This window comes from Hyla sarda, chromosome 5 (assembly GCF_029499605.1).
Source record: "Hyla sarda isolate aHylSar1 chromosome 5, aHylSar1.hap1, whole genome shotgun sequence".
Taxonomy (NCBI): Eukaryota; Metazoa; Chordata; class Amphibia; order Anura; family Hylidae; genus Hyla; species Hyla sarda.
In genome coordinates this window covers 152,961,891-152,975,012 of record NC_079193.1, presented here as the reverse complement: position 1 = coordinate 152,975,012, position 13,122 = coordinate 152,961,891, and the positions used below count along the sequence as shown (strand labels likewise).

At 38.1% G+C, this 13,122-nt stretch overlaps 1 protein-coding gene across 7 annotated transcripts in view; it reads left to right on the top strand.

Moving 5' to 3' along the window:
* The window catches only part of GLI3 (GLI family zinc finger 3), a 223,574-nt gene extending 216,518 nt beyond the window's left edge, over nt 1-7,056 (top strand). For 5 of the 7 annotated variants that reach the window (XM_056520513.1, XM_056520509.1, XM_056520511.1 and 2 more), the window contains 3 exons: nt 1,558-1,848; nt 2,827-3,157; nt 3,305-7,056. In XM_056520513.1, coding sequence (XP_056376488.1) covers nt 1,558-1,848; nt 2,827-3,157; nt 3,305-5,445 — 2,763 coding nt within the window. In that variant the 3' untranslated portion in view covers nt 5,446-7,056. The remainder of the gene's footprint in view (nt 1-1,557; nt 1,849-2,826; nt 3,158-3,304) is intronic. The other 2 variants (XM_056520514.1, XM_056520512.1) reach the window with 1 other exon arrangement.
* Nucleotides 7,057-13,122: the final 6,066 nt, after the last annotated feature.

The window sequence follows — 13,122 nt, the reverse complement described above, 5'->3', positions numbered from 1 at the left end:
TTCCTATTTACATACATTTTTTTCTAATTGAATTATGGCAGCGCTAATGGTAAATTCCTTGGTGATATTTCATCAAGATAATCTTTTAATTGTGTCGTTATTACGTGAAAGCTATGCTAGGAATGCACCACGTTAGGATGGAGTCTCCAGTTTTTGCGGGAGTGTGGAATTTTAAGTGCTCATTAATATTGTACTAAGAATTGGATATCTCATTATTTAATGTTAAACTTGTCCAACAGCAGTTTGAGTTCCAGAAGTGTACTTCTCATTGTAAGTAGGGGCATGGAGGTGCATTTGAAAGTTTAAAGAACAAATTCTATACAGGTATACTCAAATACTTTGTTTCTTTCCACATGCCTTTTGTAAATACCAGGATTAGTAAACTGGGAAGCCCAAATGCACCCAGGGAGTTAGGAGTTGAGCGCCTTTTCTTAGATTTTACAAACAGAAAACATCCAAAATAATGGGCCTCATTTACTAAGCTGAAATCGACCAGTTTTTGTCTGGTTATTTTGTCTGAGACATGTCTGCGCCAGTGTGCGCCTGAAAAACCCGACAAACCCGAAAAAAGGGCGTGGCTGGCCAAAAGGGGCGTGTTTTCAAAACCCAACAGATTTACTATGGAACTCACAGAAAATCCTGTGGGTAAATGGCTGGAAATATCGACCTAGAAAAAGCTGGTCAGAAAATGTTCCCGACTTTTCCCAATAGTAAATAGAGAGGAATCCTGCATGTCTGAAACAACTTTCCCACTAGTAAAAACCCAACAATCTTAGTAAATGAGGCCCAATATGTTCATATGCAATTTTAAAATAAGAAACAGCGCTTTATAATGGCATGCCCTGACCACTATGAGAAACTCGCATATGCAAAACTTAAAATAAAAGTGGTCAGAACAGGATTGTTTTTTCTTGAACATAAAATAATATAGTTCAAGGTGAAAAAGAATGAATTCAATATGAGTTTTTATGAGTTCTGTATTATGACTCAGACTTTCCATGTCGACTCATTACAATAAAGTTAGCTTTTCCGACATTCCACAGTATGTTTTAGGTTTTTTACTATGATTTCCGTGCTAATTTTGCCTTAGTGTTTTTTTGTGTGCGTTCAAGTTTGAGAAATATATTGCCTACTTCATAATCAGGTTACAGCAAATTATTGTTTTTTTCCATTGCATATACATCACTTGCATTCATATGACAAAACTGTTTCATGGGTACCCTATATTAAGCTGGCAGCCAGTATATTCAGGATATCTTTAACAAAGTGGGTCAATATGGCAAAATAATATCAGGCCTTTATTATTTACATAGAGATTGTATGTTGCTAGTCTAACCTATTATACTCCTGGAAGCTAGCACCATCTTGTGGTTTCAACACAAAATGCATCAGTAATGCCATTTACTGTTGCCTGTAGAGTGTTTATTATACTGTATATAGATAATTTCCAAGCATTAAATGTATAATAATGTACTCAACGAAAATACAGCAGTCAAGTGTGTAACATTATTCTAGAGATAAGTATAACTGTTTTCTATTCTCTATTTATCCCTGCAGAAACCGTATGTATGCAAGATCCCTGGATGTACTAAACGTTACACAGATCCAAGCTCTTTGAGAAAACACGTAAAAACAGTACATGGTCCTGAGGCGCATGTAACAAAGAAACAACGTGGAGACATCCACCCAAGACCTCCTCCACCTCGAGAACCAGGAAGCCATTCGCAGTCCCGGTCACCTGGCCATCCAATTCAGGGTGTGCATGGTGAGCACAAGGACCTCAATAACACTACCTCAAAGCATGAAGAATGCCTCCATGTGAAATCGGTGAAGACTGAAAAGCCAATGGTATGTAGTCTTAAAACATTCTACATTTTTGTGTCCTGTCCCTTCCATGTCAAGAGAGTGTTTAACTATTTACATTTAATTCAATAAACAAAAGGCAGCAACATATGGAAAGTGTATAATGAATCTTGAAAGGGCTTATACCTAATGGATGTTTAGTGTTGCATTCTTGACTTCCTCTCCATTCTCTTGAGTATAAAATAAATAAAGTTTAAAATTAATAAAACATTTCATATTGTCACACTTTTAAAGTGTCACTGTTAAAACTTTTGAAATGTAAAATGTTTTGATCAGTTGGGATTTAGGACCCCCCCCCCCAACTGATTACTAGAACAAGGTAGGAGTAGCAATCAGCTAAACACTTCTCTCCCCATCTCCTTGCACAAAACGTGCTCCATAGACAAAGTTCTTTCTGTGCAACAGTGAGCGAAACAGCGAGAAAACTGTTTAGCCAAGTGCTTCTTACACCTCAGCTGATCAAAACTTTCTTTAAAGAGACAGTGGCACTTTAAGTCTAAATTCAGATTTGCATGGAACCTGTTTAGAAAGCTCACATAAAATATAGATGATGTGTTAGTGGCTAATATGTTGTAGTGTTACTACTTACAACTCAAATTTACTAACTGAATGTCTTTTCTGTCTGATGTTCTCAAATTTCTTTCTCAAACTTTCTAAGGACAGTGGGTAATAAGGTGAGGGCTAATACTCTTTTCTATATGTTTGGATGTAAAATACCATTTCTTCTTTTACACCGTATTGACTTTAGTAGATATGACTTTTATTACTGTAAATCTAGTTGACCATTGTTTTGTGTTGTTGCTTGTTTTAGTGGTTGTTAGTTATATGTTATTTTGTATGTTTTAACTGATTTTGTTCTTAAAATTATATAAAGTAATATAAAACACAGATATAACTATCTGCATTATGTATGTTCTTTTCTACAATGTAAAATTACTGATATTGTTTCAAATTTATCACAAGCAGACATCTCAGCCAAGCCCTGGTGGTAAGTCTTCATGCAGCAGCGAGCAGTCCCCCATCAGCAACTATACCAACAGTGGGATCGAGCTTACTTTGAAATATGGAGGTAGCATAGGAGACCTCAGCACCCTGGATGATACCCCAATCATGGACTCTACCATTTCCACAGCAACCACAGGACTTGGTTTACAAGGCAGAAGAATCATGACAGGAACCAAATGGATGGAACAAGTCAAAGTAGAAAGAATAAAGCAGATTAACGGAGTGCTTCCAAGACTGAACCCAGTTCCACCTTCAAAGACACCATCTCTACCACCAATCATCGGGAATGGTAATATTTCTGTGCTCATTATATTTAATATACTAACCCATATTTCAATGCGTGTTTATACTTTTATGTTGTGGTATTCTGAGATTACTTCCAATTTTATCTCATGAGGTGAAACTTAATGTCTTTCTTCATCTTTCTTCATTCTAGGTGTGCAGTTGGGCAGCAACATACATTTGGGAGGATCAATGGCTGCACTTCCAAACAGGAATGAACTCTCAAGCACGGACATTACAGTCCTGAATATGTTGAACAACAGGAGGGACAGCAATACGAGCACAATTAGTTCTGCATACTTAAGCAGTAGAAGGTCTTCTGGCATTTCACCATGCTTTTCTAGTCGAAGATCCAGTGAAGCTTCCCAGGCAGAAGGAAGACTTCATAATATTAGTGTTGCAGATTCCTATGATCCCATATCCACTGATGCCTCAAGGAGATCTAGTGAATCCAGTCAGTGTGATGGGCTACCAAGCCTCCTAAGTCTTACTCCTGCACAGCAATACAGGTTAAAAGCAAAATATGCTGCTGCTACAGGTGGTCCTCCACCAACACCGCTGCCAAACATGGACATGATGAGTCTGAAGACTAGAATGGCATTGACTGGTGATACTAGAGATAGCAGATTGTCTCCTTTTTCTTCATCAAATGTTCCTAGAAGGTGTAGTGATGGTGGGGTAGGCACATTTGGAAGAAGACATTTTATATCCAATGAGCTTCAAGGAAATGCTATGCGAAGAGCAAGTGACCCTGTAAAAATGGTTTCTGCTAACTTAGCTACTGGTAGAGTTCAACGATTCAACAGCCTAAACAGCATCAGCACTCACGATGTGGCTCCACCTGTAGAAAGGCGCAACTTAGCCCTGCAAAACTATACCCGCAGTGTGTATTCGCCATGTCCTCCTAGTATAAGTGAAAATGTTGCCTTGGAGGCCATGATCATGGAAGCAGAAGGAAATTTGGATGATGAAGATTTCTTACCAGATGATATGGTGCAGTACCTTAATTCACAAAACCAAAGCCTGTATGAAAACACACAAAATAGTGAGTTAGACAAACAGCAAAACAATGCAGCAACAGCAAGGCACATTAACAACTATGACCAATCCCAAATTAATAATAACTCCTATAATCAAGCTTTCCAAAATGTGGAGCAGACAGACCAGGTAAATAATAAGAATGACCTTCCTATACAATGGAATGAAGTTACCTCAGGCAGTGCCGAGCACTCCCCTTCCAGAGTTAGGTATGAACATCGCCTAAATACTCAACTGGATAGAGCTTTTGGGACATACAATAATATGATGATCCAGCAGCAAATCATGTCAAAAAATGGACAATTACAGCAAAGAGGATATCAAAATATGCAAAACAATCCTCAAGCATTACAGCTAAATCTTAATCTCTACAATCATTCACTGTCTATCAAAGATCAACAATACCCAACAACAGGCAGTTCCTACAATCCAGTAACACGGGGCCAGAAGTTTACAGGCAACAATCAAATGAACAGTGGTCAGCAGAACATTGTACCATCCATGCACTATACTGAACAATCATTGAATGCAGCTAACATAGTCCAGAATCAAAATCTTCTAAACCAGGAATATCTACAGCAGTCTGCAACTGAACATATGATCCATGGCATGTATTTCTTAGGCATGAACCGATCTAATCAGGCATCTGTAGGTCAAAATAGCCACAACATAGAAGCTACACAGACCTTACTATCAACCCCACTGCCCAGTGGGAATCAACAGGTCCGGAATTATCAATCATGTGCAAGCAACCAACAGATTTACAAAACAAATGGTGTTAAATTAGAAATGCAGCCACAACAACATTGTGCCAATCCACAGAATTATTCAGGTCAGTTCTATGACCAAACCATGGGATACACTCATCATCGGATAAAACCAAGCTCTCAAATGGTAACAGAAGCCAGTTGTCTCCTAGAAGATAACAGTAATACCAACACATCTGCACTTCTTTCTCCAGGAGCTAACCAAGTGACCAGCACAGTAAATAATATTGATGGCTCTAGTTTAGAAGGGGTGCAAATTGATTTTGATGCCATTATTGATGATGGGGATCATGCCAGTTTAATTTCAGGAGCTCTTAGCCCTAGCATTATCCAAAATCTGTCAAGGAATTCGTCACGACTTACCACACCTCGAGCGTCTCTTACATTCCCAACCATGCCAGTGAGTACCACCAACATGGCAATTGGGGACATGAGTTCATTGCTAACCTCACTTGCAGAAGAAAGCAAGTTTCTTGCTGTTATGCAATAGACTGGAGACTAAAACAAACTTGTGTCAAAAAGAAAGCAACTCTTTTTATATGTATGTACGTATTTTAGCAATTTTATCCCAGAAGAATGGGATACATTCCAAGTATGTTCCTTTTATGGAATAAGGACTCAAACCCTAAAGTGTTGTAGGGAGAAATAGTCTTCCATTTCAACTTTGGATCAGTATTGACAACTCAAGACCATTTTTTTTCTCCAAATGGGTCTTTATGCTTTTTACTTAGTGTATGACAGCATAACTGTGTAATGTCTGTGCATGTTTGACATGTGAAAAAAAAGTCTTAATTATGTTTAGTTGTTCTGTTTAGTTAAATAGAGAATTGGTATTGTATAAAGTGTGTTGTATTTGGAAACTCACAACCTAGTTGCTATGAGACTCATCAATATCCATGGTGACTACTTTGGCCACATCTTAATTGAATTTGACTGTTCATGCCACATACTCTATGTCCTCACCTAGTTACTAAAAGTTAAAACTAATACTGCACAGCTACTAGAAAAAAAACTTACGTTTGAGTATTATTGGCGGTTGCTTGAAAAATGGATATATGTATGACACATCCCAGTCTTTATGTATAATGTTGTTTTCTGTTTATTTTGTATGACACAATTATTTTTTATTTGATATTTTAACCCAGAAGTTAACCAAGTTCAATACTTAGAAAGGGGCATCTCTTTATCTTAAACAGTCAGCCTATCTTGCCATGCTGGATTATTAATGGGTCATAGTTATGACTTTATATAGTCATACGTGTTATAGGCCACACTTCTACTGACACTGATTTTTGTGACTCGTGAAAAAACTATCTTTTTGTAGAAAGGGAAGTATCCACTTTTAATTAGTAGAATTATTATTGTTTTGTGCACAATGTATGGTACTCATGTATATGGTGGAACGGTACAGTACTTGACTTCAAGTAGCACTATGGACTTTATTTCCCAAAGAGAATTAGTTTAATTTTTGTTAGTGCTTTTCAAAAGGTACTATGTTCCCTCTTATGTTATTTTGTACTTTGTTTATAGCCTATTATGTTGTCTATAACATATCAGCATTTTAGTACATTCTTGAAATGTATGTGCCTTATGTTTGTTTTTGTCATTTTTATTTTTACGGGGACCAAGAATATTGCCAAACCTGTCATCCTACTACAGTTTTAGTCAGCAAATAGCATGCCACTCTTTTAATGTTTTCTTTCCATGACTGCTCATTTTGAAACTTTATAGAATGGCCTTTGTATGGTGCATCCTGAAAATAATGTATGATAGAAATAAGTACTTTTTATTTGTCACTTTTTCTTGCATTTTTTTTACAAATGTTTTTGTATTAAAATGTGTACTCTTATTCTTTCTTTTCATTTTTTTACTGTGTAAATAAATTAAATTGCGTTAGAGATAGAAGTATGAATTTATAGCTGGCCATAGTTCAATACAGACATTCAACAGCTGTGGATCCAATAGTCTCAAGCCTTGGGCCAGCAGGATGGATCTGTAGCATTATGGTACACAATAAATGTACCTTTTGCAGTCAGAACCACTTAGCTTTTTTGTAACAAAATAAAAAACAAACAAAAAAATTCTTACCTTAATAAAAAGATCTTTGTAATTATCCATGTTTGTTACTGTCTCCTTAATAAAGCTATACGCATAATATACCGTGAAATAAGCATAAATACTGCAGATTTTATGTGACAAATCTATTAATTTAGTATACAGGGTGGGCCATTTATAAGATACATCTTAATAAAATGGGAATGGTTGGTGATATTAACTTCCAGTTTGTGGCACATTAGTATATGTGAGGGGGAAAAACTTTTCAAGATGGGTGGTGAACATGGTGGCCATTTTGAATCCAACTTTTGTTTTTTCAATAGGAAGAGTGACACATCAAACTTAATGGGAATTTCACAAGAAAAACAATGATGTGCTTGGCTTTAACATAACTTTATTCTTTCATGAGTTATTTACAAGTTTCTGACCACTTATAAAATGTGTTCAATGTGCTGCCCATTGTGTTAGATGTTAGATGTGTCAATGCAACCCTCTGCTCCCACTCTTCACAAACTGATAGCAACAGCACAGGAGAAATGCTAGCACAGGCTTCCAGTATCCGTAGTTTCAGGTGCTGCAGAATGGGCAAAACAAAAATTGAAACAGGACCCTCAGTTTACACAGAAGATTTTGTTCAGTGATGAGGCAAACTTTTATGTGAATGGTGAAGTTAACAAACAAAACCACCGCTATTGGTCTGATACTAACCCACATTGGATAGATCTCTCCAAGACTGTTGTACAAAGATAGTGGGGCCATTCTTCATCAATGGAAACCTCAAGGCCACTGGATGTGCAAAATTGCTACATGATGATGTGTTTCCCTCTTTGTGCACTGAAACTGGTACATTCCCTGAGTTTTTCCAGCAAGATGGTGCACCACCACATTATGGGTGTCAGGTCCGAGCATTCCTAGATGAACAGTTTCCTGAAAAGTGGATTGGTCGTCGTGGGCCAGTTGAATGGCCCCCAAGGTCTCCCAATCTGACCCCTTGGGGGTCATCTGAAGGCAATTGTCTATGCTGTGAAGAAACGAGATTTGCCGCACCTGAAACTATGGATACTGGAAGCCTGTGCTAGCATTTCCCCTGCGGTGTTGCTATCAGTGTGTGACGAGTGGGAGAAGAGGGTTGCATTGACAATCCAACACCATGGTCAGCACATTGAACACATTTTATAAGTGGTCAGAAACTTGTAAATAACTCATGAAAGAATAAAGTTACGTTAAAACCAAGCACATCATTGTATTTCTTATGAAATTCCCAATAAGTTTGATGTGTCACATGTCCCTCTTCCTATTGAAAAAACAAAAGTTGGATTCAAAATGGCCAACTTCAAAATGGCCGCCATGGTCACTTAAAAAGTTTCCCCCCTCACATATACTAATGTACCACAAACAGAAAGTTAATATCACCAACCATTCCCATTTTATTAAGGTGTATCCATATAAATGGCCCACACTCTATTTTCAAAGCAGAAACAAACTGGCTTTTTAGGAACTACATGTGTGGGATTAGGTGTATAGCTATGACGGTGATCAAGACTTGATAAAAAAAAAACAATGACTAATTTGTAAAGGAACTCCTTATAGGGACATATTAGCAATCTTCCCAGTTCATGCCACAAGAAATGCTGGAAAACAGAGCATCATCCTACATGTCATGTAAGTACTGTGATTAAATGCAGATATACTGACACAACTTCATGTGATAACCCCTATTTGATAGCATATAGCCTATTTGATATGTAGCATATTTGTAAATAACTGAATTTACCAAAAATTACCCTTATACTAGAAAAACACATGTAACGTATTGGGCACTAGGTATCTTCCTGTCCTGAAATCTGCTATCTGCCTGATTTAAAACTTAGTCTGTCTCTAGTAACACAGAGGGAACACATGAAATGGGGGCAGGGCTTAGCTAGTACTGGGTGCAGGAGAGAGGGATATTCTGGGCTGTGTACTTGCAATCTCTGAGCCTGTTTGTCAAGGGATCTGTGAATGAAAGGTACATAAACCCATAAAGTCATTTGCAGATGTCTCTAGTGTAAATACTACTGTATTTACACAATCCTGCCACTTGAATTTAGTCTCTCCCTTCATTTTAATCTGCATGATTGTCATCATCATTATTATTTGCAGCAGTTCAGTGCTCATTGAAACCCCTTCCTTTTTGTGCTTCTGCCGTTTTTTTTATCCTTTTTGCTATGATAGCACCTTACAAACCTAGTACATCAGTAACCCTTTCTCGCTCCCGCATCTATTGTAGTGTACTGTGAAAATCACAGCCCAACACAGTGCCAGCCTGTTCAACCAGTGCACAGCACAGCAATTACTATGTCAAGAGGAGTAGTTGCTGTGCTGTTCGGTGATTGGCAAGACAAGTAAGGAAAAGAAAAAACCTGTGTGTGAGTACTACTGGCAAACAGTCCAGCTCTGGTCCTGCCTTCTGAAATAAAGTGAAAATGAGAAGTAGTTGTCCACCATGGAAAAAATCTTTTGACGCTTTAAGTCTATAAGAGGGAATTTGACAGTCAGTAAATCCAACAGGCTGCTACGGCTTGTGGTTATCACCTGGATGGAGTAGAGGATTGCCCTTTTCACCCAATTTTTTAGTCTTACTAACAAAAAGAATTGCTAACCCTAGCAGACTGCCCTGCTTGTTAAACCTCAGACTTTTGTTGTATAAAAATTACTTTTTGTCCTCTTCCGCAGCCACACTGTTATAGAATATTGTCTTAGCATGACTCATAGCAAACCTCTCCTTCTCCGGACAGTTCCTGAGATGGAAAGAGGTGGCAGCAGAGAGCACCCTGGTCAGACAGAAAAGAACTATATAACTTCCCCTGGGGCATACAGCAGCTGATATGTACTGGAAGGATTAAGATTTTTAAATAGAAGCAATTTACTGTTTAACTTTCTAGGACTTCACACAGATGAGTGAAGAAAAAAGGCATGGATTCATGTCATAAAGACTTTTGCCCTATGAGGGGGACCTAGATATACTGATATGTTGCTGAATCATAACCATTCTATGCAATAATCGATAAAATGTGGTATTCTACAATCACAATGGGCTTCACAGAGGATAGTTCCTACCACAGTCTGCACCACTTTAATAATAAACATAGGGTTTCACCAGTCATTTACTATTTGTGTTGTCATGTGCCTCCATGTGTTCCTGTGGTCATTATGACACTATCTTTATTGACATCCAACAACTCATCATACTGTAAAAGGGTACAAGATTAGAGCACCCTAAGCTTTCTGTAGATGCCAAAAACTCACTAAATTAAAGGTGTCCACAGGTCCTCTTTAATATATGATGGGAAGACTTTTTTTTTTTAGATGGGTGGAAATGAAGCGAGAGAACTTATTATTCCCTGCGCCAGCGCAGAGTGGGAAAACTGCACAATTCTTTTGCACAAGCCCTGTATTTGTGCAAAATGTGTTGGGGATTGATATCCCCTCCAATATTTGAAGAAGTACAGTTTTTTGCCAATATCATGCACACTGCCAGAAAGTTATGTGACTTATTGTGGCATGTTAACATTATTATTATTAGTGTAACTGCTAGCTCACAGTCACCTCCCCAACCTGATCTTCATACTACTGCTGTCTATTCTTGCTGTGTTTTTTTTTGGCAGTGATTTTCCCCAAATTGTGGCAACAAAAGGCACACTTTCACAGCAATTGGTGCAAATCACAAAATCTTTGATTTTACAGCGATTTCAAAAAATCGCAGCAAAAGCAGCTAAAATGCAGTAAAACAGTAGATCCTTATAAAGCACCTCAATTGTAATTATACAGATGTGGCCAGTGTCATCTTGAATTCTGATACATTAAATTATTTTTACTACACTCCTAAAGCTAAAAGAAATTATTTTGACGCATTGCATAAACCTAATTTTAACATTACTCCTTAAATACTGGTTCCAAGGGCACTATAAAAATAAATAATAATCATTTCTGGTGCATTAGGATATCCCATATGGTTAAAGGAGTAGTCCGGCGCGCACTTTTCTCATTTTATCCCGTCCGGGCTGCAAAATAAAAGAAAACACACTTTCTCTTACCTGCCAAAGAGCTCCCGGAGCTACGGTACAGGTGTTCGGTCCCCGGGCTGTATTCTTCTTACTTCCTGTTAGCCCGGCACGTCACATGGAGCTTCAGCCTATCACCGGCCACAGTGATGTCCCGCCTCGGCCGGTGATAGGCTGAAGCTCCGTGTGACGTGCCGGGCTAACAGGAAGTAAGAAGAATACAGCCCGGGGACCGAACACCTGTACCGGAGCTCCGGGGACTCGTTGGCAGGTAAGAGAAAGTGTGTTTTCTTTTATTTTGCAGCCCGGACGGGATAAAAGGAAAAAAGTGCGCGCCGGATTACTCCTTTAAAGTTAATGCATTGTGTTAACGCGGCCATGGCTACATCTGTAGGTCAAATCACTTTGGCCTCATGACAATATTTCTCTAATTAATATGCACTTTGAATAAGAATGCATCAAAGCTGCACATATTGGGAATTGATCTCAACCCACATATGAGTCTAATGCATTGACCTGGGGGAACTCCAGCACTAGCAGCCTGATTAGATGACTAGATACAGTGATCAAACACCACACCCAAAGCCAGAAAATTTATGGAAAACATAGGCAGCATTACAGAACCATTTCTGTGATGGATTTACATTCATAGTGGAGTCTAACCCATGCACACCACATCAGCTACAACAGGTAAGCATAAGGCATACACAAGAACCTTTACTTATGTGCTGCACTATATAAGCAAAAATTAGGTAGCAAAAAAGAGAGAAAATGTATTTTTCCTCAGTACTAAATTAAAGGAGAAAATGCTATCACAAGTTAGAAAGCGGTAAAGATTTGTCAGTCCTATTTTTTCTTATGCCCTAAAAGGGTTAAGGAATTCTCTTCCAGGGAAAGCAGCAAGTTCTTGTGGGTAAGTGAGAGGAAATAAGATGGGCCTAGTATCTTTCAGACCCAGATCTTGAAGGAGAATTTAGTGACAGGATTAGTGAAGGATGACTGGAATGTAAAGAGAGTCCACAGGATTGAATCTATGTTGGGAGTTTATGGGGTTCTTTCTAGAGTTTTAAGATGAGCCATATAGGCGAAACATCTGTTGAATATAGAGCTACCGTAGTTGGACTATCTGGCAGTGTTCAGTAAAACAAAAAAGGTACTCCAAGTCATCCTTTGAGCTTATGTTGGTATAACATAGTGCACTACCCTGAAAATAATGTCCCCCAAAGAAATCCTAAAATATCCGTTGTATCGTTCTCAGAATTTGACCTGTGATCTAATGCATGAGATGTGGTAAAGGCTAAAACTCTCCAGAAGCAGTCCCAATTTGCAGAGAATAGTTTTGGGAATAGGGGATAAGTTAATGCTGGCTGTAGTACCCCTTTAAGATCAGAGATGTGGAGAGATGGAAAGGCCTGGAAAAAAAAAACGGAAGCATTAAAAAAAAAATAAAAAAGGAGTAAGGAATATGTTCTTTTATAATAATAAATAATATATTTATAACATGGTATACAAACGATATAACATTTAGACCTTCAAAATCTCCAGTAATTTGCCATCTCTAGTGTGGACTTTATTTTATTTGCCCCGTTTGGTGAAAAGAAAAAGAAACAGCCAGGCAACCTATTAGAATTGTTATTGATAGTGATGCCGGAAACTGACTTAAACCTGGATAGTTCTAAGAACAAATTTGCAAGATATATGTGGGAGAATGACAGAAGCATTTGGATGTCATTTGTGAACATGCACATTTTATGGAAAATTAAGGCATATTCAATACTTTAAATGTTTTGGTTATTGTTTATTGAAAGTGCTTAAGGCTCCATAGCCAGAATTAACATGACAGGGTTAAGGGCCATTAACAAGGGTAAAGCAGTCAAAAGACATATTTTGGTAAGGTGTTTTATATACATCGTTATGAGATAGGTATTTTTGTCTAGAGGATCATTTTGTGGTATTGCAATCGGTGATAGCTGCTAGAAGGGGGTTGGGGTTTACAGGGGGCCCTTTTTGCATCGCATAAAAAAGGTACCTAGGTGAGGGCTAAACATATTAGAAAATGTGTTATAATA